This window comes from Gasterosteus aculeatus, chromosome 10 (assembly GCF_964276395.1).
Source record: "Gasterosteus aculeatus chromosome 10, fGasAcu3.hap1.1, whole genome shotgun sequence".
Classification (NCBI taxonomy): domain Eukaryota; kingdom Metazoa; phylum Chordata; class Actinopteri; order Perciformes; family Gasterosteidae; genus Gasterosteus; species Gasterosteus aculeatus.
The window spans coordinates 13,359,032-13,386,991 of record NC_135697.1 but is presented as its reverse complement, the minus strand read 5'-3'; the positions used below and the strand labels follow the sequence as shown (position 1 = coordinate 13,386,991).

The following is a 27,960-nucleotide window of genomic DNA, read 5'->3' as shown; positions in this document are numbered from 1 at the left end:
CTCCCTCCCACCGTCCTTCCCTATACCTTCTCTTGCTCGGCAAGGTAGGACGCTGAAGGCTATGATGTACAAAGGTTCTCTCACGTCTCCAAGGCTTGTGAGACCTCAGGACCGGCAAAGCAAATACCCAAATGCCACTGAGGAAAGATAGGGAGAGGCCGGCAGAGACACCGTAATGCTGACTTTTCCTTCATATGGTTGCATGGTTGCATACACAAAAAGCCTTCAGCAAGCACGTGCGCATGGAGCGGAGATGGTGCTGGACGTGCCAAGCTTTTTAAGGCCCTCATTAGGTAATCTATAGTATTTCACTTAGTTTTAACACAAACACAAGACCTGGTGAGATATTTCTGCACACTGCTTTCTTTTCTCTTCTGTTGTATTCATGTCTTCTTTGTCGTTTCGGAATCTCAGTTTTCTCAGTGCGTCGTCTTAGAAACATTTGGTCAAGCAGAGCTGTGACTCTTCCTCATATTTTACATCGATATTCAAAAGCATAAAGGGCGTCCTTGCTCTATTGAGAGTTTGCACTCATTAAGATTTCTTCAAAGCTGTTTTAATATTTTTCCGGACTCGTGCAGAGTTTGTGAAACTGCTCCAGTCGCGCCGTTTTTTGTTGGTACTCATATCGGCTCCAGCTGGCCCGACGTCGTCAATTTGAACACCTGCCACGCTGGCAACCCGAGTTGTGAGACAACTGCAGCCTTGTTTGTATTCAAATACCAGTATCACCTTAATGAAATGGATATTGCCAAGACGGAACACAATTTGTCAGGCGCTCGCTACGAAAGTACACATTTTATTATGGAGATAATAGTCTACAGCTTAATTGACACAACGAGGTCGACGAAACGTGTCAGACATTTGTTCCGCTGGTTAAAAATGGGTTCTTGAAACTCAGAGAGAGGGGGCGGCGGGGCAGCGGACGACAACAGGTGGTCAGCTGTGTGTGTGTGTGTGTGTGTGTAGTGGTGGTTCGGTTAGCTGTTAGCCGTACACACTGTGTGCAGACTGTTGACGCCCCACTGTGTCCGGGCGCAGGGCGACGCCTCGGGATCAGAGGTGCACTCAGCTGCGTTATCACCAGTGGCCCCTACCTGTTGGGGAGCAGTTCAGAGTTGTGAGTGAGGAGTAAACAGGCGAGTCAATGGCCGTATTCCACAGGCAATAAAATAGGTTCAGAGAAGGTGTGAGACTCCGCGACCACGACAGCTTAAAATAACCCAAAAACATTGTGCAGTTTGCTGCAGCGGGATGCGAGATTAACCACAGACGAAAACAAAACCGTCGCCGGACTCTCGCCTGGGGGAAGATAACAAAAAATGAAAAATATACACTTTTAAACTCACAATTAAACCGAAATGTGTTGATACTTGAGCATTGGATACAATGGAAAAACTTGCATATGCCTAATGTTGTAGCAGCAGATTTAAATTGTTTAATTGGAGCTATTTGTCTCAACATTCACTCGGTTTGAGTCGAGTCTGCGTTTGTGATTGGGGGGACTTTTTAAACGACCTTAAAATGAACTAAAGATAAATGACAAAATATTTTAACGCAGTCAACGCAACTTTGTTTACTTCCTGTGTACATTGACCCCAGAAACCGCCGCGAGCCTGCAGTCAATTAAGGTTTAATCGGAGAGACCTAGACTGTAGTTGAAGATGAGAGCCGCGACATACAGCGGAGAACTGTGCAGACGAATTTCTTCCAGGTGTCAAACAGAAGGTGGCAAACGGACCACTTTAGGAACATGTCGGTAGCTGCAAGCCTAAGCTAGCTGCAAGCCTAAACTAGCTGCTAGGCTAAGCTAGCTGCTAGGCTACTTCCATCTCAACACCTACCCTACGTGGGTGCAAAGGACCACCATTGTCGGGGACAGCAGGAAGACTCGCTAGTTCAACATGTTCCACCGATGAAATCCGGCCTCAGAGATGATCACATGTGTCTAGTTTTGTGTTTAAAATAACACAATTAAACGTAATTACGGCATGTCGATAACACACTTTTTCTAGCGATTACTTGTTAATTTATTAAGATTTGAAAAAAATAATCCTGATTAATCTAGATAAATTAATTTCAAAATGTGAAAAGAATTAGTTATTTTTTTAATTCAAACATAACAGTGGTGTCAGTTTTTTCATCTAACCCTAGGTAGGAAAACCAAAATTTGCTATTTCTTTTACCATGTTAAATAGTCTTATTACTTGCAAGTAAGCATTGCGGTAGGCAGGATCCCTGAAATCCCTTCTCTCTGCTGCACAGTTCTAAAAGTAACATGACTTGTTCAGTTGCCTTGAGGGTGATTTCTTCTTAAATGACAAAAGTGTTTAACACAAATGTCACAATTGCACCATCCATCCAACATCCTCTGAAACTTTTATATAGATTTGACATTTAGATAAAAAGTTTTTAGATAACCCAAGATAATTTTGTGACAATACGGCACCAACAAATTAAAAGCGGTGAAACTCCTCAAGTAATTAATTGTAATTGATTCATTCAAGGGTAAAAAGCAGACCTTTGCTTTCACATTCTTGTGGTGATGCTCCTTACTCACCTGTCTCTCCAATATCTCTCCACCTAAATAACAGTGGACATTTGAGGCAGAGAAGCTGCACAGTTTGAGACTCTCTAATTTCAATCAAATCAGTTGGCGTGAGGCCAACCTGCCATTCAGCGCTGAGCCCACTTATAGATCAATGGCCTCTGAGCCTTGATAATCTCTGGAATTGATTGGTTGGCTCATTGATCATCGCTCCAGCATCAACCAATCAAACGTCTCTCCAATGAACAAACATATAGCCAAATAAAGACATCCCCCGGAAGTTTGGTCCCGGAGGAGACACGAGTGATGTGAAGGAAATATATGAACTGAAATCCCCTTTAGAAGAGAATATCAAATCGTAAGGGTGCTTAATATTTCACTGGCTTGATGAAATATGCATTGTAGCCCCGAATGGAGGAAAAATGCAATGATTTGGATGCATTATGTATGAGAAGGTCCGCTGGCGAAAAAAAGGACTGCACTGTTGAATAATCGCCATTTCACTATCACAAAAGTACAATGAGATTTTGTTATTACTACGCATCACTCTATTCATTTGCAAAGTGCGTATAGTTTGCATTTTTTATTTGGGACCTCACTTGTGTGTGTGTGTGTGTGCAGAGCATGCATACGCTCACTAATGAGCTCAAGCACCGACTGGTGTCCGCTGTGTCCTTTGCCTCCGCCTCACTTGATGAATCTCTCACTGGTTCAGTCCCGTAGAAGCAGTAGATTAAGCAAAAAAAGTTGACAACACTCGGGCGATGCACACATTTGTTAGGCTGGTAACAGGGGGAAATAACAAAGTCTAGCGAGACGTCGTTATCGGGTAGTGTCTTGCACAAACACAATTGACGCTGACGCCACATGAGGCCGAGTTCAGCCCTCGTTCCCTCGGCCTGAAAAACAGAAGACACATTTCGGTGCACATGAAATTCAAAGTAATACGTTCTTCTTTTTTGTCCTTTTTGAAAAAAACTTTCAAGGATCTTTATATTTTACATTACACCTTTTTTTGATGTCCTTTCGCTGGCCTGATCAGCGTTTCCTAAAGACTGTGTAAGATTTCTTAAGCATTAGCAGTGTTTCCCAAAAGAGTCATTTTAAAATGCTCTTTGAAACAATATGTTCTCTTTTCTCTTATCCATGGTGCCATTTGCCACATGCTGATACAATGTAGGTCAACCACAGGTGGATGACATGCAACTCAAGGCTCTCAGTGAGCATGTGCTCCCGCTTTGAGGCGCTGCCTTGGTGAAAGCGTGTGAAAGGAACAGAGCTCCTGACCTCTTAAATCAGTTAGCATTGGTCTAGTCCACAAACCAGTGGGTCACTGGCGCCTCGTTATTTGATTTGACATTATCTGACCTCTTCTTAAGGTTCTTAAGTTAAGTTTGATTTTTTTTTCTCACATTTTGTGCAGGGTAATTAAAAACTGCAACTAAACCAAAAACCGTAGCAGAGGAAGGCTTGTATACTTGTTACGGCTATCTGTTTCCCTCTGAGTGGGTTTAATCCTCAAAGCAGCTACCTGGCCTCATAAATGATCCCTGACTAATTTCAGTTATACCCTGGATTTACTTTTATTTCCTCCACTGTAATGATAATAATAATTTCCTCTGACCTGCAGTAAGTAATGGTGAGTTAATAAGCCATAATTGGTTTGATATATGTCAACCCACAAAGTGCTGGATTTCACAGTTCAGAAGCTTTCAACTTTATTCATCAGTGCTGCTAAATGTAATCGTTGAAACATGTTTGTCAGGTAGTGAATTGAGCCTACTTGCATACTGCATACTTTTTTTTACCCACAAACACTAAATCAACCAGGTGTATTGACATTATTACAAGCAGATCTCGACGGGCTACACAAATTTCCTAGACATCCCGACAAAAATTCAAATTAGGGTGCAACACTGGGGTTCTCCGGCGTTGAATCAGCTCTGCGTCAAATGTGTCGATATTTGCACAGAAATGTTTCAGATGTTTTTTTTTTTCCAAAGTAAATGCGTCAAAGCCGTATTGTTTTGGTAGGCGCAGGCTCCGGTGTTGGACATGGACTTGTACACCCGGCGAAATGAAACCCTCTCGACTCAAACAAACAATTTTTATCGAGGCAGTGTGCAGGGAGGAGTGTGATTCGATGTAGCATGTCTATCCTGGGAACGTCTCTTTTAAAGGGACCGGTTTCCTAAAGTGCACTACTCAATGTTTTACAAAGGTGACTCCCCCCCTGCCTGGTTTAAACTCCCACAGACCCAGATAAAAGGACTGACTGTTCAGAGTTGCTCGGGATTCAAGTCAAGAGGTCTGGCGAGGTGGCATCTTCCCTTTGACTTGATGCAGCAGCTATTCCCTCCAGGTTTGATTGCGTGGTCTGTCCCTCGGTTAAGACGCCTTAAACAAACACACCTCAGACTACTAGGAGGTTTCTGATTGAAAGGTTGCAGAAGTGACACTTTACAGAACCATTCAAACGGTAATGGCTACTACATGATAGGTTTATGTTACATTGCAAGGTGTAAAGCGACTTGATGTGCCTCTTCCTCTCAGATGAGATCCTTCATAGACGGGCACTTCAGTGGGCTCTGTTCTGGCTGCCTTATTACTGGTTTTACTTTTACCCATAAGACCCCCTCGCCACCCCCCGTCTGTGTGTAAGACTACACACACCATCTTTCTGATGTCACAATCAGAGGATCGCTCACGGCCTGCGCCGAGTCCACAAGTAATCTTCTACCTATCTTGAATGGAGCCGTCCAAAAATGGCGCAGGGCTTTGTGGCAACCGAGCCATGAACTACAAAGGGCCCTGATCCTGTCTTGGTCTCTGAGACGAGTTGCCTCTGACTGGATCCCGCTGCTTGGTCACACTTGGGCTTTCCTCTGTCTGTGTGTGTGTGTGTGTGTCTGAGTGCGATTTAGGGACAGCGACTTGCCCCATAGAAATTCATGAATGCATCTGATGTCAAACAGTCTAAATATTTAAGACACTAAAGGGCAAAGGGAAGAAATGTGCGCAAAGTCACAAGCTATTAATGAATGATTGTCCTCACTCATCTGCAGGTTATTGTAGGTGCTGCACGTGCTCGTGCACACAAGTCTGCAGGGGTAATTAGCTGCGTGCACGCTTAGGATTGGGTGCATGCTGTGCGAGTATTTGGATCTCATAAATATGTATATGTATGCGCTCACGTCACTCTGTGTGGTCACATCACTGTGCACTGCTGTGTGCGTGTTTCGCTCACGTCCAAGCGATGAAATTCAAACAAAAAATAAAAATATCAAGGCAACATTTGGGCGCTGTTTGGATGACGAGAAAATATTGGGGTGGCAGTGAAACTCCTTTAATGCTCTCACTTTGATGGTCAATAGAAAGAGAAAAAAATCTTCACTTCCTCAGAGACGAAAGCAGGTCCATTGCTAAAACCCAAATGTATCCAACAAATGAAAGTGTAAGAAAAAGCTTTCTATATTTGTATTCTGGTTGCAATCCAGGGAGTTGAACCTCCGCTCTTTTTTTTCAACTCAAATATGAATAAAAAAAGATATTAAGCTTAGAGAACACTTCCACCAAAGTATGTTGGTGAAGAAAATAAATAGGATAAAAAATAGGTGTTCATATTCTACACCTGTTTCGAATGGAGAGTGATCTGCCCATCACCACTTCAGCTAATTAAAATCACGTGTTGCAATTAAGACTTTGTCTGAACATGTATTAGCAAGCAACCAGATAAGTTGACATTTTCACTGTAGATAAAATACATCCACAATCCACTATACTTTTTAGAAGTATGTTGTACAAAGTACAGCCATACACATCTTGCTTACATGCCTAGGAAAACCTCATTCATTAAAATCACGGCCCCACTATACAAGAGTATTTAAACCCAGTGATTTGCTAATGCATTTGTCAATCGTATTCAATAACATTCAAAGTGAGACTCTTTCATCCTCATTAGTCATTAACATAATTAAAATGTCCACTAGGTTCCGGTCTTAGTTTACGACGCAGGATATAAGACTGTCCATATTTAAATTAAACTATTTGAGTTCTCTGCTGAACGACTTCTCCCACCAATTTCTAATGCAGTGAAATTTCACGTAGATTTTTATAGCATAGGTTTAGTTGTGGAATGATTTTTTTATATTTTGCTTCAGGCCAAATGCATTTCCTTTCAATTCGGGAGGAATATGATTCATTGCGACACGGACTTTGTTCCCAAACTAACTTTGACCAGTAGTTTAATGAATTTATCCTTCTGTGAGGCGTTTAGCGATAATCGGGGGCTAAAGCTACTCAGTGGACCAATGCAGAGAGCAAGAGAACACAGGCCACGGGGGGTGGAGATGGTGTGAGGGAGATGAAAAGGGAGGTCATTGGAGAGGAGCACCCTGAAGAAAAGAGCATGAAGGTGGTGAGACCGGGAAGAAAGGCTCTAATGGCTGTAATGGCTCTTTTCATTGGCTTTCGCCCCCTTGTGTCCCCGAAATGGCCGCGGCGCTCACCTCTCCCCCCGCCTTGTGTCCGACACAGAGTGGGTCGCGACAGTTAGCCGCTCATAGTCACCCCGACCGCTCGGCGAGGAGTTCCGGTTATCAAGCCCGCCGTCGCCCGCCTCAGTCCTCAATGCTCACTGGTGGTGCACAAACGGGCGGCGGGGAGCAAATGGCATTTGAAAACTGCAGAAAATACAGTGCCACAAAGAGTTTGTTGATGAAAAGGTATTGGGGAATTTAAGAGAGATTGAAAAAGGTTAAACTATTTCATTTTTAAAGGAAGTGCCTTTGATGAAACGGAACGGAGCTTCGCTTGATGAGAGAAGAGAGACTCGACTTGTCAACATCCCGCTTCGACGAACAATGCTGCAAAGAAACTATCTTTCTTTGAAAACACAATTGGACATTTGCCTCCAGGCCTCGCTCCTTGTCCTTGTTCTTTATGTGGTAATCCATTTTCATGTAAAAAAAATACTTATGCATTCTTTCAGCTGAAGTGAATCACATTTGCTCGCTGTGTGTAGTACATGGAAGTCTTTTACATTTACCGTTTTTATCGGCAAAAATCGCCTGACACAGGACGGCGAAAATTGGTGAGCGGAACCTTTACAGTGGAAATTGCGCTCGATAATTGGCGTTTCAGCAATGGAGACTATTTAGTTCCTCAGATTTGCTTAATGTAACCTTCACTGCCAAACCTCCCTCCTGGCATCGGAAACTCGTCGGAGGCCGACGCCAACTAGCGCGTAGCGTGGCGGCGACGAGTGTGTGTGGCATAAATATAGATCCAACGTTAATGGTGACGTCATTATTGCCCTCAAAGTTATCTACAAGGGGAACACGGTTCAAGTCCAAATGAAAAGATGCTAAACGGGTGCTGTAACCCAGCTTTTTAACATGCAGACTGCAGTAACATTCCGCTTTAATCAGATCATCAAAAAAAAAGACAGACTGTTTCCTCAGGTCCCCGATGCGTTTTCCTCCCCCACACGGATCCTTCATCTGTCTATCAAATCCTTCTCTTCCTGCGCCTGTATCTCCTCCCCGCTGTCTTCCTGCGCGTAGAGATGGGTGGAGGTGTGCCACGTCGCTGTGTGCCATAAGCCGCGTTTCGCTGTGCTCCCCGCGCCCCCGCGCACCACGGGGTGCGTGTTTACTCATCCTGCATGTAAAGATGCGAGCTGGAGCTGGAACTGTCGCCCTCTCTGCTACTACGCCGATCCCACTTTGTGATCCGCATGGGGTAACCTGAGTGTCGCTGCCTGGGAATTTTTATTTAGTGCGCCATTATTAATCCAAGTTTAGACGAGCGTCTTAAGAGGCCAAAAAAAGTTTCATGACTCCAACAATCTTTTCCATTCACCCCCCCCCCCCCCCTCGCACACCCCTCCTCTCATTTACTTCTCTATTGTTCCTCGCCCTCCCGTCTGGTTCGACTCAACAGTTGTGCGATGCAAGTTTAAAAAGCTCGGTTAAATATGAATGCGTTACAGCGACTCGGTCGAATCCTTTCTCATTGCACCACAGCGGGACACATACCTGCCTTCCTCAACAGAGGGGAGAGGACAGTGGGAATCGCGGTCCGACCTTTGAGCGGCTGTCAGACAGTTTGAAGCTTAACTGAGAAACGCCCCCCCCCCCCTCTCTTTTTGGCAACCGCTGTTCCCCGCACAATGTGAACGGGGCCGGCTTTAGACTTCTCCCTCATTTATTAACGCACCCGTCGCATGCACGGTGCCTTTACACCGAGAACACTTAAGTTGTCCCAACCTCTTTAACTCATGGTAATTACAAATTACGCATATAAATGACGCCCAGCGAAGGGATGCTTTTCAGGACGAGGCCGTAATTCAAGGGACAATCAGCAGGCAGTGACTTTGAAGGAGGAGGCTACGCGCGGATACACTCGCACCAGCGCTGTGCTCAGCGGAAAGGAAGCTGATTCAAAGATGTGCACTCAACACGTGCGGCCAGACACATGATGAGAGCGACCGTGGGGTTATTAGCGCTTTGATGAGTGGGCTTAATTTTGAAAAACAGAGAGGCGTCGTTTTGTACTTAATGGTAGCTGAGAGGCGGCACGGTACAGCATAACAGAGGCCGTGGCCGTGACCACTAACAAGAGAGAAATAACTATTATATGCATAGCTGTGACATGCTGTGGATGGCTGATAAGCACTCCTATGTTGAAATTCAGCTGGGGCCAATGAGGTGCCTCTCGCTGTGGGTATCTTTCAACATCATGGACATGGCGTGTCTCCATGGTGATTTTCCTTTGGCTGTAGTATTGTGAAAACCATAAGCACAACGCTAGCATGCAATAATTGCCTCACCAAAATAAATGCTTTTGTACATCGAATGGCTCACCATGAGGCCAAAGAGCTGCATCCATACTGAGTTGTTTAAATGACTGTTATTTGGAAGTAACGTTCTACTCATGTACATAACAGACTCATGTACATAACAGACATTTTTTATGACATTTCGACGAACCATTCTTGTTGTAAAGCAACAAGTAAACTATATTGTTAAATCTGGAATGTGGGCAGCACTTCAGCACATTGGCATAGATGTCATTCACATGGCCAATTATTTCACAGGCTTTGAAGTGTTTGTTTATGTCGGCCATGTGACCCCTTGAGCTTTGCACTAAATGTGCGAAACTGCAACAAAAAGCACACATTTATCATTTGTCTGAGTTGTTTGGAGTTTGCATGTAAAACTATAATAACGTTGTGCATAGCTGGGAGTACAGCCAAACGAGCTGTAACGCACAGCTGAACTGCGGCGGAACGCGTGCATGTTTAGCATCTTTTGAAGGCATGAGGCCTTTGCTGCAAGGGTAATGTAGACAAAGCATTATGCTTGTTTGCAATACAGTGGTACCTTCAAAATACAGCTTGTAATGCTCAAATCGTTGTTTAGATTTGATTTTGGATGTGCAGGTAGGATTTTGTCTACAAAACCTCTGGTCCACGCATCCACCGGCTTTTAACTCACCACTGAAATATAATACAACACTAGTGTGGCCTTTACGTGCCTCTTCACTGATCTTATCCATGCAAAATGTATCGCCTTAGAAGTGGGAAAATGATGTATATATGATGTTGGGAGCAAAGCAAAAAGACGCCTTTTCTTTTGCATGGCCATGTGATGGTCAAAGCATTTACATTTAAAGACCTCCTTCTCATCCAGGACAGAACAGACGCTACACGTGGCAGCAGGAAATACACTTTGACACCGCTAGATACGCGTGCCAACCGAAAGAAAAAATGGTGGTGGGTGGGTGTGGGGGTTGGGGGGGGGGGGGTGGTAAGGGTTGGGCCAAGGGAATAAAAGATTATGATGGAGAAGAAGTGAAAGGAGTGGGAGGAAAGATGAGGAATGATCCCTGATTGTGCTCGTCTTATGAGGGGCATCCATCAGCAGTGACACCGGGACAAATAAAAGCCTTTTTTCCCCATATTCAATTATAAAGCATGAGGCAGGTTTTCCCACTTCAATGCACACGCGCCCGTACATCCACGCAAAACAACACATGCACGGACACGCAAGTGCTCACACTGTCGTGCTCAAAGCATTGCAATCTCACGTGACTTACATTTAGCATTTTTTCTCACGGAGGATTGTTTAATCTCTTCTGAGGAAGATTTATTGCAAAATGGCACCACCTTTATATGTAATACAAGCTGACAGTTTCATGAAATAAGGTAAGAATCAATGGGGGACTAAGTCGCAGCTGCAGCGTGCAAACACAGGCTCCTGCATAAATTACAATTCAACGTCAATTCAGCGATGCAAATTAAAACTGGCTGCAAACTGCAGGGATTGCGAAAAAAAAATTGGACTTTTAGCGGTATCACCTGTTGAAAGGGAAAACTGGGACATCGGACTCCAGCAGGACAGTTGGCATAATTAGCCTGAGTTCCAAAATGGTGGAAGAAGAGATAAAACAAGTGAGAGAGAGAGGGGGAGAGAGAAAAATAAATAATGTCCTGAGGAAAAGAAAGAAGGAATCAATGTTGAGCTAGTCTGAAAGCCAAGAAAGTGTCAGGAAGGAGTAGGTAAGGTATACGTAGCTTTGATAAACACTTCCACCATGTTCATCTTTGCTGTCAGGGTGTCTGCTTGTATTATTTCAGAAACACAATGGAACTAGAAAAAATACAACATTTTCAGGAACACGATTTGGACGATTTGCTTTTAGTCCATAAAGAAATGAGGCAAAACACCTCAAGTTAAGCTTCAACTCTGCATGTGGAGGCCTAGATAGAAAATAGTATTTTATTCTGGATAAAGCTAAGTGAGTAGTTCTGATGTCTAAACCTAAGTGAGTTTTTTTAAAAGGCCAGATGGATGTAACAGCCGTAAATTGCCACGTAATGGTGCCTTAAATAGCAATAGCGGCTTTCAGATATCAGTCAACTGATCGCAATAATGGGCACAATGGCCACATAATCGATATAGCTAGGATATACTCACACACACATTGTGGGGAATTGGAATTTCAGGAGAAATACAGGAGTCATGAACAATACCATGCATGTAATTCAAAGGCTACTATAAAGAAACATTCTACAGTTCGCAGCTTTATATATAGAAACACAGTTGCCTTTATCACCTGTGCACACGAACCATCACAAAATGAAGGTTTTGATGAGGTCCGTCTGACTAATTATCCAGCTTAATGCAAAGTTGAAGAGGTTTCCGCCAAATTGGCATTGCCTTTCTGTAGGCTGTGTTGAATAGCGTACTACTTTTAATATTAACACACCAGTACAATAAAAGTCAGTGTTATCATATAACGAAAAGTCACATTTCCACCAATTGACACATCCAGAGAGGAGGCAAACCATCAAGATGCAGTAATAATAATAATACTAATCATAATGCCGCTTTGTCATTTGCATTTTGGCTGGAGAGGGAAATGTCTCATGATGCCAGGCGCTCACTCACAGCACCATCCTCCATCTCTGAGCATTTCAAAATGCCAGAGCGTGGGCCGGGGGGGGGTTGATCCAAAACAGACTTGAGACTGGGCTCTGAAATCCAAAAACCTCAACATTTATTATCTTTAGTGCTTTATCGTGGCCATTTTGTGCTTTGCCGCATTAACATCGATACTTAACCGCTGCACTCGTGGGTAGTTTGCTGTCTAGGTTTTTTCCACTGTCCAATAATTATTTAACTTGAAAGCTCGGAGGTGTCTCTGTAACTGAAGGGTCACTGTAGAGGCTGGAAAACAGAGAGCCAGAGACTCCCTGATGATGAACAAACATACAAAGAACTCTCTGCCTCTCGTGCTTACCTCAAAGCCAGTCTATGGGACTCCTTCCACCCCCCAAGAACCACCCACAAGGGGAGGGAAAACCCTCCCATGTTCTTTGAGGGCTTTTAAGTATTTTGCTTTAGACACAAAAAACCTTGTTTTGGTTGCCTGGTTACCAGATCATTTCAGCCTCCTTACTTTGAAGTACGCTTTCAGCCGGATGACTTTGCATGAGCGGAGCAATGAGACGGACATTCCCGTCAAAGGAACATTTAAGACCAACACCTGCTGGAATCCATCGGCCGAGCGCACGGGTCAAACACCGCGACACACACTAGAACCAAAGTACGACGAGGGGCGGCTGCCTCTGCGTTGCGGCTCCCCGCACCTTTTACCTGCATCTGCTGCATGTGGCCGTATGTCGTATGTCGCACTTGAGTTCATGAACACACAGAAGAAGGAAAAGGCCACCCGCCGGAGAGTAACAACAGACCCGCGGTAACCTAGCAACAGCTTCGGAGACGGGGCTTATTAGCTAGCCGCGTGAGGAGAGAGGCAGAATGCAGAGAGGGGAAAACTTTGGCCTGCGTCGCCGGCACACTCGCACAAGCTGGAGGGCACACAGGCTCGGATGCGCGAGCCTCATTCGCAGCGAGCAACCCCCCCCCTTCCCGACACATTGGGTTTCTGACACACCCGTATTTGCATCGGACCATCGATCAGGCCGCTAAACCAAACAATTTGGCCACTCGTTTGTTTGTTCTTCCGTCTGCCAAGAGTGAAGCACTTTTAATTGTCAATTTGTTTCTTTTTTTCCTCACGCGGATGCTGTGGCAACGAACTGCTGGTCTAGGTGTTCCAACTCCCAGACACAATGAAAGAAGCTCCACTTAATTGCTCTCTCTTAGAGGCAGTATCTAATATCCTGGATTTGATTACTGAGGCAGTAAAGGTTTAAATCAATAACAAACAAGGGTCTGGGCGCCTGAGTGAGAGGCTTTTGGAATAAAACAAAGAACTCATATTGTACAACCTCGGTTCTCGGTGTTAATAAAAATCACCCATTCCCAATCTCTGCATTTGATTAAAATATCTTAATGTGCATTTATTTCCTAGCCTTTCTCTCGTTGTCAATCTTTAATAGCAGAATGTTTAAATCATGGTCAGTGCCAGAGTGCCAAGAACGTGTGGACGTGTGTGAACGTCAGCTTCCGTGTGTGCGTCAGAGACAGAAACCAAGACAGGTTTTAAAACACGTCAGTGACTGAAATAGTTCTCATTACTATTTTGCTCTCTCTATAAACACCTTTTAAAACCCTGCATCAGCTGTTTAGCTGCCTAAAATAAAACTTTCATAATGTCTCTCTCCATCACCATCACACATTTTACAATCTCCCTCTCTCTCGCTCACCCACCGACCCACCGAGCCTTTCCCTCCTGCATATCGTCTCTCAGTTGACACGAAGAGACCCGATGTTGCTACTTCCACACAGGGGGAACGTGTACTGCAGCCTCAGTAATTATCCTGCAGAATGGGAAGTGCTGAGGCCAAAATGGGCAAACCTCAGAGTTTGCTGTCACTGTCACCACAACGCGGGATTTTGCACGCCAAATTTAAATAGCTTACAGACGTATTATTGGGAAACCAGGAGCAGAGCGGAGTCGCAGCGCCGTGGTGGTTAGAGCCACCTCATCTTCCAGATTACAAATGCAGAACTTTGTTGTAAGACAACCTAGTCGTAAAAGTAATAGCTAAGCGAATTAGCTTAGCTTAGCAAGATAGTCAGGCTCTGTCCAAAGATGAAGGAAATCTCCCCACTGGCCCGTCTGCAGGTCACATGTTTCAATCTTGTTGGTTGAAACCATACAAAGAAAATCTTCTTTACTTTAAAAAAGAGAAGAAAGCCAGGTTAGCCTGTCTTCATACTAAGGCATCGATTGTTCCATCCAGCTCTCATAGAAATAACTGATCAACATTCTCAAAATCAAACTAAACCTTTAGTGTTTGGAGTTACAATAGCTGCTCAGTTATGGAGATGCCACCATTTATACATTCAAACACCTCAGGCGGAGGAAAACCGGAATTCTGAAGCCAGTTCTGATTTTCAAAATGCATAAAAAATATAAACAATATCAAGAGGTTTCTTTATGATAATATAAGTGGCAGTTCTTTGGTTGTAAACAAGTTGGATACAGTGTTTTCACTGATGCAGAATGACACACATTGCTTGATTGCACTAACAAAGGCCTTAAAACACTTTTGCTCATGCGGCTCCTCGCTGTGCTTAGTCGCACATGTGGATGGATCCAGCGGTATGCTTGTGACAGAGCTGTAACATACATGCTAAATCCCAGCTGCCACTTATAGAAAGCATTCTGAAAGGATTTCAAGGCCTCAGAAGTGAAATGCCCTCAACACAGCTGGTCTTTTGGGCTTCATTGAAAACACACCAGCATGTATAATTACGTCCCCATACTGACCTCTCATTGTGATTGGCTGAAAATCCCTAATCTCTCTTACTCTTGTAATTCGTTGTTACTATGTGAGTCAACATCACACTGGGTAGAACAACCAGTTTTCAAGGCTATTCTGTCTGAGCTTGTTGTGAAAGCAACAACATTGTATGGGTGGGTATTTATATCTATATATATATTTATATTTATTGAGAGACAGCGAAAGAGACACACACAGAGACACACACATTACATAAGTAAGATAAGTATTTTTCTATGGTGTTGATTCAGTTACAGTAACAATGTCACAGGAGAGCTGGGGAGCAACAATAGCTTTGTTGGACGGTTTAAAGGATATTACAGTGAGCCGCAGATCAGCCTTGAATTGTAACGAGGCAACAGCACAGGATAAGTGGTGCTGTGATTGTGCTGGTCACTGCAAAGTTATATCCACTTCAAAGCAAGACTCTTCCTTAATTCCTTTTTTAAATCTGAATTCGGAGTTCTGTTTAATTGCTCGTAATCAGTAAGTTTAGGACATTTGACAAGCCGCAGCCATTATTAGTCAGTGGGAGGCTTTATTAGCGGGTAAAAAAAAAAGAGGTAAAAGTGAAATGTGACTTGGAAAACAGTGGAAAGTGGCAGCGTGATGCTGCACACTTCTATTTACAGAATAAAAGGGCGTAGAATAATGTCTGTGATGTCAAGTCAAAATTGATGTGTGGCGAGTTTGAACATTTTAATTTCTCGACATGCGAGGCATAAAGCAGGATTATTTATGGCAAATAGGATGTGACGACATACAGTAAAACGTTTTCTATACGTTTCCATTGGATCCCTTCTTTACAAAAAACGACATTACCCATCCGTCTTGTTAAAACGTTTAACATTATCAGACCAAACTGTGCCAGGGATGTGTCAGTGTTTCGGTGTTGAGCTCGATAAAAGGCACAGATTAATTGATGTCACCAACAGTAACAATACCACTGGTGGTGGGATGGAGACCACCAATCACCCCCAACTGCAGCCTCATTTGCATTGCGGAATTTAATATCACAATTAATCTGACAGTGATGTATTGAGGTTTGAAAATGCTGCACACAGAACCTTTGAAGCTCCGTGCATGAGGGCCAAGATGACACGCTGTAGTCATCAGCTCAGTAGGTGGTGCGAAATAAATGCTCAACCGGGATCATGACACATTATTCATGAGCCCATCGTGAAACATAATACCCCACCCGGACGCACAGCACAGCACACAAACACACACATATAGTCAAACCATGTCAACGTACCTTTGGCTATGTTAACGGTAACTATCTGCTGAAGGGTACAAGGTCTGGCTTTCTTCCGGGGGGGCAGCTGCTTACTCCAGGCCCACCTTGGCAACGCTGGCCCAGGACCTGGCATTGGTGTCCACGCCATCTGTACCTGCAACCGCAACGTGCACAGCAAGGGGGCAAGGGATTACCAGTATACCCCATTTTTCACATGCAGGTGTGTGGCCAGTGTCTCGTTAAGTCGGAAGCAGATGGAGGGGGGGGGTTAATAGAATGTTGTTATTTTACCCAGCAAGGGAATTCTTTGGGCCGCGCCCCCTCGAGGGATCGACTCAGTGCCGCTAAATCCACAGGGCTGTGTTATGACGCTGCAAACTGCTGGAGGAGAGACAGCGTCATGTATCACATATGCCCCTCGCACCTTTAATAAGAAGCAATTCTGTTATGAAATCATTGAATTTGCCAAAATGTTTGATTTTGTTACAGTAGTAAAGGAATGATCACACCGCACACAATACACAATAATCCCCTCATTATGAAAACATTTTCCCACTGAGTCGCTGACGAAGTACCTCCCGTCAACACCGATGTGGAGTCACAAAGTGTGTCAACAACTACATACAGAGCTGCAGCAGTTGCATGCTTGTGTGTGTGTGTGTGTGTGTGTGTGTGTGTGTGTGTGTGTGTGTGTGTGTGTGGGTAGCGTCGGTGGGCGGGCAGACTTGTCCGTGATCACAAGTGACGCTGCGTGCTGCCCGCTTGGTTTATATGGTTGTTCCGATTCGCCTATTATGCAATAGACACAACTTTGTTGGTCTCGAGCTCAGAAAAAGTACACAAAGTAGTAAAGGTGTGAAGCTTTGTGAGCTGGAATTTGGCTCATTTTGCACTCAGCAACCTCTGAGAGGCAGCGTTTCTGCCTGGGACAGGTGCTGCTTCCTCTCCCCTGCCTTCAATTAGCAGAGTAAGACAGTGTCATTAATATCAATAACCTAATCTCAGACAGGGATGTTTGTTTATTGTTTTGCTCCAGTGGCTGTTAAGAATGACTTAAAATGCTATTAACAATAAACAGATTATATATAAACACACTTGGCGGATATATTACCTCTAGGAGTCGGCTGGTTGCTGGCCTTCAGTTCCTCGCCGCTGACGGTGGGAGAATTGCCTACGGATTTTTGATCTCGTGTGCAGACGGAGGGGACCTCGAGGGGAACAATTTGAATTTTCCTCCGACAGGAACCCCCTCTTCCTTGGCATTGGATTTTTGTGCGAGCGTGCCCTCTGTTCCCCTCCGCAACCTTGGTCTCTGGATTCCCATCACGCCACACACCCAGTGCTAAAGGTTTCTTTGAGGGCTGCAGGGCTGGGAAGTCAGCCAGCAGGTTGTAAGGCTGCTCCTCTGGGGCTGCTGGTGCGTTGCTCAGCGAGCTCGCCTCAGGTGCTCCGGCTTTGCCTCGGACCGGAGCATGGGCACGGCCGGTCACGCATCTTGCCAAAGTGGCAGCGGGGAAGTCGCATGGCCAGGCTGAAAGGGGAATCTCCCAGTGGCTCTGCATCTTCCCCCAGGCTGGGGGCTCCGTGGGACGTGGTGGGTTGCCAGCCTTTGTGGCAGATAGGAGTGGAAAGTCTTCCGCTGTGAAAGAACACAGGGAATCCTGCTCGCTGTTGGAACATGCTCCTTCAAGTGAGCGCAACATCTCACTTATCTCTCCGTCACTGTCGTTTTCACTCTCTGATTCACCACGACTGTTATCTGTGGCATAACTTCTCGCCCCAGGTAGGCTTACAAAATCATCATCATCATCATCATCATCGCTGGAATCACTGTCGCAACTGCTAGTTGTATTCTCGCCATCTCTGCTTTCGCATGCAGCATGCTGAGGATCTTCATCATCCTCCAGGCGCAGGGTTCGGTCCGCAGTGGCAGAGCAGACTGGATCCGGCGCCGGAGGTTGAGGTTGAGGTTCAGAGCTGTTTTCTCTGCCGGTGGATTCCGGGACAAAGATCCCCTTAACGTCATTTGACACGCTAGTTTGTCCGTCTCCCGCTTCTTCCTCCCGACGTGACTGAATTGTTGAAATCAAGGATAATGATCAAACGTCAGTATTTTTTTTATTCATTAGTTAGTGGTAATGTTCTAACTCGGCTGTCGCAAACCGACATAGAAGCGCTTTTGTCCACAAAGACCATTCGTGCTCACCAAACCCGCGTTCCCTCTCGCCTCCCTGGCTCGTTTCATCTCTTTTTCCATCACAGGCTTCAGTTCCCGTGCAGGCTCGGCCACAGGGGGAGGTCTGTGGCCCGAGAGACGGGGGCAAGGAAGTGCGAAGGCTGTGTGGTGCCGCTGCGCGTCCTCCTCGTAGCGTGTGCTCAGACCAAAGTCATCTGCCTCCTTCTGCTGCTCCTTGGCCCTTGACGGACAAAGAGAAGGATACGCGTGTGGGAGGGTGCCGGGGTTAACACAGTTTTCATACGTCACGGACCATCGCAGCAAAGAAGCTATAACGCTACAAGGTTAACGTGCTCATGCAGTCTATTCATGAAGAAGGAGAACTTCCTAATAGCGGTGGCAGGTAAATTCACTTTTACCAGTTTTATAACCAGTTTATTTACTGACTGTGTCGTATTGAGTAAAGTTCAACTTGGCCATGCTCAAAACAGGGTAATTCAAGGAATAGGGAGTTTTCTGTATTTTTTTAATCTAACTATAGCCCTTTTTTTGGTTGTACATCTTTTTCTAAACTAACTGGTTGGCCTGCAGTGTATATCGATGAGGCACAAGGGATAACCAGTTGATATTGTGTAACTCACCATAATGTCATTGCCCCCTCCGGGGTGGGGCGTTTAGTTTGAACCCAATGCCTGGCCTCAAAAGAGCGGGCATCACTGGGTGTTTGGCTCTTGTGCGTGGGCCGGCACTCGCTTCAAACCATGACGTTATAATAAGGCCGCTCTTTAGTCACCATCCTGTTGACCGTCGAGCCGCGCGGTGCGGAACAGACGGTCCGGTGGGACCGGGGATGCTTATGATAACGGCGATGTCACCCGAGCTCCGGGGCGGCCGGTGAGCAGATGGTGTACATTAATATTACGCAGTGGGTCCGTGACCGCACAGCAGCCCTACACTGCCGTGTGTAGATCAGGGTGAGAACTTTGCTCATTTTCCACAGGCCTTTATGATTAAGGTAAATGCTGTGATCACTTTTAAAATGACACTGTATCCACGGCAACAAAAGAGCCTGTATGAACGCTACAGGTTAAAAAACTTTAAAGTCTGTTGGTGTTGTTGATATTTTTTCAATTGATCACCAACTTTGTAGAAATGCATCACTAAGATCCTGTTAATGTTGTAAAAACCCGATATATAAAACAACAGCAAGTAGTAATTGAATACATGTCAAACTTCTTATCAACTCTTCTTGCGGTTTCGGTTTTCTAATCGCATAATCCATGTGTCCATAATCAGATCTAATTAGTAGCATTCATAGAAATGAAATGCTGAAATGAGATGCCACAAGAATAGAACAAGATAATGCAGCTGCATCAGCCTGCAAAGGTTGCAGCATATGAGACTCCGCTGAGGTTAAACACACAGCAGTTGGTCGAATAATTTAGCTAAAAAGTGAATTTCATACACTGTTTGAGGACCAATTTACAGCGTTTTTCTGTTATAATGGCCACGACGGTAGCCGTGTTTGTGCGCATGCGTGTGTGTTTGCTGGGACTCACCGATGAGTTGGTGTGTCGTCTACTCTCCTGCCCTCTTCATTCCTCTGCCTCTCTGGTGGACTTGCTCCTCTGCCAAACTCCTCCTCGGCCTCGTTTGCTGCTCTCCAGATTTTTTCGCAGATGCGGTCGTAGTTGTCCCGCGGGACGTCAGCGTGGATCCACGTGGAGCGCGGAAACGGCGCGAACGCACCCACCAAGTGTTTTGGAGTGGCTGTCGCGATGCGAGACCTTCCCCACGGCATCATGTTGTCTCCGTGTTGTTGTCCACACGCACAAGCTTTTCTTTACGGCCGGCCGATGGTTTATTTCTAACCAGCTTTTTGTAAGGAAACATTATTTGGCGGGTTGCCATGGCACACCGAAAGGACTCTAGAATGTCAGTTTAGAGGCACTGACTTGTGTTCTATTGTAAGAACACGTGCAATGCAAAAAACCTTCGTATTGTTACTTAAATTCACGCTAAGAAGAGTCGGGGAAGTGCAGAGCCGGAAAACGCAAGGTTTCCCCTTCAAAGTAAAAGTTGCGGGGTTTTTTTTAACTCGTTTGTCTTGGTGATCAATGTATGGAAGGCAAAAAATAGTGAACACAATTCAAACAAGCCCAACTTGCTAATACCTCGACACTATTTGTTCACAAATGCATTTGGCAAAGCTGGTAAACGTTTCATGCTATAAAGTCATTCAAAATGGTCAATACACTTGTATTTAAATAACACGTTCTGGGTTTCACTGAACAACTTCCATTAATGGATATGGCCTGTAACATCCGCCCCTATAATTAATTTGTCATGTGATTTGATTATTTATTCAATTTAGCCCTTCAAATACTGACCAGTTTATTGGTTTATCGAGAAGGCGACCATTTTCTTTTTGCGGCTTTGGACCTTCCCGAATTATCTTTAATTTTTCAAATTGGATAATCTTTCAATTTGACAATAAACTGGACAAACCAATTACGCAGCATTGGCTATCGGAGAACAAACTCACGCGCAGCAGAATGCGTGTGCGTGAGCATAAATAGACCAGCGGCATTAACAGACTGATAATAGGTGTCATATTAGTCTACAGAATGCTAAACAACCTGACCACGAGCTGCAGGCGCACACCAGGGTTGGCACAATTTAATTGAATGCTGCGGTAACACTTTTTATGACCCCCCCCCCCCCCCCCATCTTAAAAACAGGGTCGAAGGCCGACGCGCATTTCATTATCGCGATTGTTTCCACGGACGGCGCATTGCGAAAAACTAATTACACCGGTCATATGGAGAAGTGGAAATGACATTCAAATTTACGGTCCAGGGTTCCAGCCTGTTAAGCATCAATTTCACGTCTGGTGAGCAGAAAGTGGACATCCATGTTAAACCACCGGGCGGGCCCATGATTGGACTTAATGGATGGAGACAATGGCCTCGTTGTGGACCCCTCGATTTTACCTTAGTGAATTGGTAGAATTACTGGTTAGAATTGTATTGTTATTATTAGTATATTAGCATATTGTTTTAATTATCACCGAGAGATATTCATCTAATGGACCATATTAGTTTATGACTCAATAAGTCGGTTAATGTCCTTTAACTCATAAATGTGAAGTGGTGGGGGAGAGGGCCGCGGTGGAGGGGGAGTGAGAGAGAGGGGGAGAGTGTGTGAGAGAGAGAGAGAGAGAGAGAGAGAGAGAGAGGCAGTCTGCAGTCTGATTCTTGACGTCGCACAGACCCGAGACGACGCTGTGGCCAAGCGGTGCGTTACCAGGAATACGCACCGGTCATCTCTCTCCAAAACAGTCCGATCTGACTACGTTGGTTGACAACTTCTAGAACGGGCTGGTTTTTCTTTCCTGTCTTGGATCCGGATAACCTGTGTGTCTCTCACTCATTCTGCGATGGCTCTTCCGAACCTCGGTCAAATTACGAGTTTGAACGTGGATTACCGGCACTGCAAATGTTGTTCCTCAAAGGAGACGCAATAAAGAGAAGGACAGATAAGTGCAGCGGGTCGACCTGAAGGAAGGGATCTCCCGGTAATATCAGTGGTAAATGTGCAGCGGACGAGTTTTTTTTTTTTTTTCGTGAGTTCTTCTTTTTTTTCCGCGTGCTGGGTAGATCGAGGACCACTTGATTCTCGTCTCCCTCGTTGGGTTCGACTTCCCTCCTTTCCCTCCCTTTAGGTGTGAAATCCATCCTCTCAGACAGAGACTCTGAACCCCCAGGTCCCCGCATGACATGGTTCAGTCCAGCTGCGAGATCCGAGCCTCCTCCATGCATTGGGATTTTTCTCAGCACCGACACCGAGTGAATCTCCCTCTTTTGACCATCTGAGAAGTATCGCGCACTGCCCGAGCAGAGAAAAAGCCCTGCCATGACCGCCGCTTCCATTCGGGACCGAGCAACGGGACTTGCGGGGAGACCGGAATGCGCATGCAGGAAAGAGGACGGAATACGGATTTTTGCTCTAATGAAGGCGGGAGTGCGGGCGCACCATTGGAGCCGGGTGCTGCTCTTCTATGTGGGGCTACTGGTCGCCTCAGCAAACGGTGAGTCCCCATCTGTACCGCGGAAAACATGAAGAGAAAATGCAGCAGGTTTTATCCCACCCACCCCTCCCACCCTCTCCACGATCCCCGACCGAATACAAATGAGCATCGCGCACACGTACTCATCCCCAAAGGCGCATTTAGAGTCAACCTTGCTGTGGTGCCGCCGTGCTTTCCCCTAAAGTTATTAATAGGGGAGAGGTGGCTGGTCGGGTGGCTATTCTGGGGCCAGCGGTTCCTCCGGAATTGCCACCGAGCCTCTTGTCTTCTCTAGACTCTGTTGCTGCGTTTCGTTGCACGACTGTGTTATGTGTTTTCTTGGGAAATGGAGGGTGGATTTAATGGGCTGTGGAGATGTTCAAATACACATATCGTGGGATTCCTGCTATCAAAAGGAGGTTTTTTTTTACAGGTGCAGCGGAACCTGAGGCAGGGTTAGGTGGTCAAACGGGAGGGTGATCATTATGCTGTTCAGAGTCCAAGGGAGTGAGCGTGTGTGTGTGTGTGTGTGTGTGTGTGTGTGTGTGTGTGTGTGTGACAGAGAGACAAAGGGAAGGGGGTATTCATTTTTTTGACTGTCCTTCTCGGTTCCCCAACTAAGACCCTATGAGAACCTCCACCGACCCACGTGACCAATACATCAATTAATACCATGTTCTGTACTATTGTCTCCAATTAGGGGTTAGGCCTACTAACTCTGGAGTTTCTTTCCTCGCTTAAATCTTGAAACGGGAGATGGACATTCAACAGATTATCATAACTATTTATTTACTTATTACGTCTTCTCCACGTAACGGGTTTGTGAAATTAGAGACCCCGTTACCGATCCATGTTTGATTTTTCCTCCTTTTCCCGTGGACACTGATAACAAAATGCTTTTCGAACGAAAAAAAAAACCCTCAAACACGTTTGCCATCCCGAGCATGTTATTTGGCAAAGAAGGGCCACCGTTTTTATCACTGTCTTGGCTCCACACCACAAAATGAGCACTATTTTTAGCCAAAGGCCGTGGTCACCATTTGAACTTGACAGTGAGTCATGGCGCCCTGTTCGCCCACTCGTACCTTTTTTGGCTGGACGGCGCGTCATCCAAAAAGTGAGTGGAAACTGGGCACATTCTCAGCACCGCCAAAGGCTGCGTCGCCTCGTGCTGCACGAGCGTGATTTCAGCCCGATCACTGCTATTTGACGGACACGTCATCGCCTCGTGTTGCACCGCCGACTATCTCCCACGTGTCACCCACTTTTGATCGAACTTGTGTCATCAACCGCGTGCGCCCCAGATGGTTTCAGTGAGACGTAGACACACCACACACGCAGCTCAGTGCCAAACGGCGCCGACGAATCTCTCTCTCGACTTTCGGTGTGGAGTAAATCTCATTGCGGCTATATTCGCAGGAGGCTTCTTGCTTTATTTGCGTCCGGGGAGCCTTTTATTTCCCACCGTCTCGCCGTTTGAGTCTAGTCTCGGAGACAGCAAAGGGACTCTTAACTTATTGCATATATTTCCAAACCGCAGAAATAGCCCGACTCTATTACCCTTATTCATCGTCTACGTTAAACTGTGTCCATAAATACCCCCCCCCCCCCCCCCCCCACCCTACTCCTCCCAACCCCTCATCGGTGCCTCTGCAGCCACCAGCAATTGCCCCATCCTCCCATTGAGCGGCACCAGAGCCTCACGCTATGCTAAGAGGGAAGAGAAGGGCCGGTCTCCGTGGCGTTCCGCCGACTTTGTCAAAACAAAGCAACACTTCCCAATTAATGACCAACTGTGGCACGCGGAATGCGCGCTATGCCGCATGAAGAGGGCAGCTCCTTTAGCACCAGATTTAGAACTGTCTTCATTTGTCAACGAGCACCCCCCCCCCCTCCCTCCGCTGCAGCACAATTACCATTTCTGAGGGACACACAGAAAGACAAAAAAATATATAGATATATGTCAAAGGTCTGGGGGAGGTATCGAAGAGAAAAGCATGACGCCATGCGATCGAAACCAGCGGTCCCGGGGGACTCGTCGCTCAATGAGCGGCAATAAACCCCGATTCGTTTAGTCGTGCGGAGCAGAGAATGCGAGGGCCTCGTGGGAGAGGGTGACGATGATGAGGAATGATGATGAGGATGAGGATGAGGAGGATGTGCTGGGCAGGGTGACGATGACGTGGCGTTATCTGGGGAACGGAGAGGCTCTTCCGGTCAACTCGACCGGCGGATCGTTCGTTCATCAGCGGCGCATGAGACAGTCGATCAGCGGGTCCGTTAACACGCACGACCGCGCGCATTCGTCCTCCCCGCTTTCGCGCTGTGCTCGTGATGCAACTTGCAGTAATGTTATGAGGACCGGAGGGCCCGATGCCTCGTCCCGTTGGATCTTTTCTACTTCGTGAAGTTTTACTCGTGTTGGCACAGTCACGATGCCCCCGAAGAATGAGACGGGGCGGTGTGCGTGGGCAGGTGCTTTAGGGGGAGAAGGAGCGCACGGGCGCATTTGGGCGGAAATAACAGGGAGAGGGGAAAAAAGGAGATTTTTCGTCGTTTTTAAAGTTGCACAAATACAAAAAATATATATAAAAATGTCCCTAGCCACAATTAACGTAACTGATTCATATTTATTTGGGGACACCTTTTTGGAAACCCAAACGATGTATTTACTATATTTTCTTCACTCTATATACAACGAGGGATCTGAGAAAACAGTTTCGGTGTACTTTCTCTTACGATTTTGGTACAACTTTGTTAAATCGAAAAGTCAATTTTGAACGGGACTTTTTAGCGGGAGCTTTCAGGAGCAGAAGGGATCCCCACAAGCTCACCGTGGAGGGCCGCTTTCAGCACCCTGGACCGCATCAGGCGCAGCTGAGTTCACCGCGGAGCTGAAGTTGTCTCCAGCACCAAGGACAGCTCCAGCTGCCAGCAAGCCTCAGCGACGGCTGCTCTTCAGTGGAGGGCGAGCTGGCTTTTCCGATTGGAATTTCTCCAATGTTCTCATGGCTTTGAAACCTCAATTAGACTCCCCCATATGATACGATCCTAAAAATCAAGTAACCTTTCTACGTTTTATGTGTTGTGAATGTGAGGAGACAGAGATCAGTCATGTTCATTCATTGTGTCTTTGCTAAAAGGATTAGACAGCAGATCCCTCTGCATTTCATTTATTAATTCACTTTAAGGTAACAAAGAATGTCCAACATAAACTAGCTCAAGCTTAGAACATGTCTCACCATCTCGGCACTCCGCGCTGTTGGTTGTACCAAACAATCAATTTAAACATGTCAACTTGTCCGCTTGAAATTAAGATTTATTATCCATTAAGAATAAAACCGTCAGATTGATTTGCAGTGAAATATAAGCTCTAGATTCAGCCCTGGGTTTTTATGAATCCCACTTATTGTCTTGGCAAGACTTACGTGGCACTATAGAGATCGTCCAGGTGTCAACACTCACGAGGTACTGGTAATTTTCTAATGGCTGAGAGGTTTCTAATAGCAACATTCTGCATTACCAAGAAGATTAGGAAACCAACCAAGACCACATTGTAAAACATCATCATGGATGCATTGTGTTGCAATGAATGTTGTCTAAGATATGTGGAAGCCAAAATAGAGCTGGTTTAGGGCTACACCACATTAACTTAGCGGTGTGTCTTATGTTTCTTGATGACTATATGGGCTTCTCATTTCTCTTTTGTGTCTCACTTCTCTCGCAACAGTGTGCCTTCTCCTCACTCCCAATCTCAAATCCTCCGCTACACCTGCACGCTCAGTTGCGTCCCATCTCCCATCTGCTGTCCTAATTCACCGTTGAGCAATAAACAACGGAATGAGAGCTGAGGAACGGATGATGTCATCTATTGACAAAAACTGAGAAAAATGTCTGGAGTGCAAAGTAGATTTGTATTCGTATTGCCACTTAAGCATTGCCTACTTGAGTTAAGTAGAGATCACCTTGCCGTGGAATGGAGTGAGGTGGTCATGATGAAGATGGTGATCACAAAGAGGTTGCACAGGGAGGGTAAACAGCAGGACGGAATCATGTGTGAAGGGAAATCCGAGGCGGCGAGGGAACGCAGGTTTTAAGAGGTGAGAGGCGATATGCTTCTACGCGCTGACAGACAACACGGGCCCTCTGTCTCTTTTCCTTTTGAGTGATGAGTGAACAGATTTTCTAGTTGGACTAACTAACAGCGTGCAAGTAAGCTTGTCGGCATGTGTGTGTGTGTGTGTGTTTGTTTGGATGAGTCTGTAAGTTGCCACCCGGTTTCATTCTAGGGTGATTCAACCAAGTGCTGACAAGCAGGTCTTTAGGCAGCTCAACGGGCCACCGAGAGACGCAATGTCCGTTCGTGTCCGTGCGCTCTTCCTCGTGCATTTTGCTCCGCTGCTGATTTGACATCCTGCTGCTTTCTCTGTCTCACCCTCGTATACCTTCTCCCTCTCACCACCTCCCCTTTCTTTGTCGATCCTGCTCTCTGGTGATTCAAACTGTCACCCGTCTCCAGATGGCCAGAGCTCCGTCACTGTGCTTCGTCACACCGGTCACAGCCACACAAGTGACTCACACACGCATACATAGTCAGGCACTATAATTTATGCAGACTTTCCCAAAAGTACACAAAGCTGCATGTACACACACAATACAAATTGGACCATTACACCGTATGAACCTATAGGCAGGTGGGCATTTGCAGAATCTTATGATTAAAGTGGCACTTGATGAGATGATGAGGGATATCTAAATCATTTTCAGGATAATTCAATTGCTTACCCTATTTCATCTATTAAGCTTTATGTGGTAGTAGTAATATTTCATTTAATATTTAAATGCGAAAGCCAAGTTTACAAAATAAATAGTTACAATTTAGTTAAAAAAATTAGAAATAAAAGTGCAAATACATGTGCTTTACATTCAACATACTCCTTCAAGCTTTTCTGTGTCCTTCTGTAAGTTTCTAACACCAGATGAAGGATGGAGGACTTATGGCAAAGTGCCATGCTCAAGGATATGTAAGCAATAATTATTTTTTGTTTTATTACACACAATCCCCAGTTGAAGCCAAAAGAACAACTTGGTTTTACTGGACAGCTCCGGGATGTGAAAATGTGCTTTTACTGTTACAGGTGTGCAAGCGCTTCAAGGCAAAACCAAAAAATAAAAAATGAAATGAACAATGGTCCATCTCCACTACATAATTACAGTTAAAAAGTCAAATAGATGACCAGCGAAAACCGATCCATGGCTTACATCTCCACCATGTATGGGAGCAAAAGCTACAAGACAGAGGTCTTTATCTTGATTCAGATTATCCTCGCGATATAATCAAACACAGAAAGTTTCTCCAGCCACTGAAAATCCTCACAAAGTGAGAGACAGATGTAGGGGTCCTTTTGCCTTCTGATTTACACTGTTCTTATCAGATATCAGTGATCCCAGAGGCTGAAGATAAGATCCCGGGCAGGTGGTATTTTGTTCTTGTCTGTGTCTTTTTCCTTGCCTGTAGAACACCTCTCTCTATTCAACGTATAGGCAATCTGTCTTTTTCTTTGTAAGAGGCCTCATGTGGGCAAGGGCAGTGTGTGTATGTGTGTGTGTGTGTGTTTGTCATGCTTTTCAACACTTCTGTGCTTAATTGTTGAGTTTGGAAATCACA

General features: G+C 45.4%; 2 protein-coding genes across 2 annotated transcripts in view; one reads left to right on the top strand and one right to left on the bottom strand.

Annotated features, from left to right (window-relative positions):
• Nucleotides 1-783: 783 nt before the first annotated feature.
• Nucleotides 784-20,263, bottom strand: LOC120826144 (uncharacterized). The gene is made up of 6 exons (XM_040188155.2): nucleotides 19,783-20,263; nucleotides 18,254-18,464; nucleotides 17,159-18,119; nucleotides 16,339-16,425; nucleotides 16,066-16,201; nucleotides 784-1,097 (listed from the first exon to the last, which is right to left on the bottom strand). The coding sequence occupies exons 1-5, from the start codon at nucleotides 20,025-20,027 to the stop codon at nucleotides 16,137-16,139; spliced, it is 1,569 nt and encodes a 522-aa protein (XP_040044089.2). The 5' UTR covers nucleotides 20,028-20,263; the 3' UTR covers nucleotides 784-1,097; nucleotides 16,066-16,136.
• Nucleotides 20,264-21,458: 1,195 nt separating this feature from the next.
• Nucleotides 21,459-27,960, top strand: part of csmd2 (CUB and Sushi multiple domains 2) — a 174,237-nt gene continuing 167,735 nt past the window's right edge. Inside the window, exon 1 of the mRNA XM_040188144.2 lies at nucleotides 21,459-22,313. Within this exon, the coding sequence (XP_040044078.1) occupies nucleotides 22,139-22,313 (175 nt within the window). The 5' untranslated portion in view covers nucleotides 21,459-22,138. The remainder of the gene's footprint in view (nucleotides 22,314-27,960) is intronic.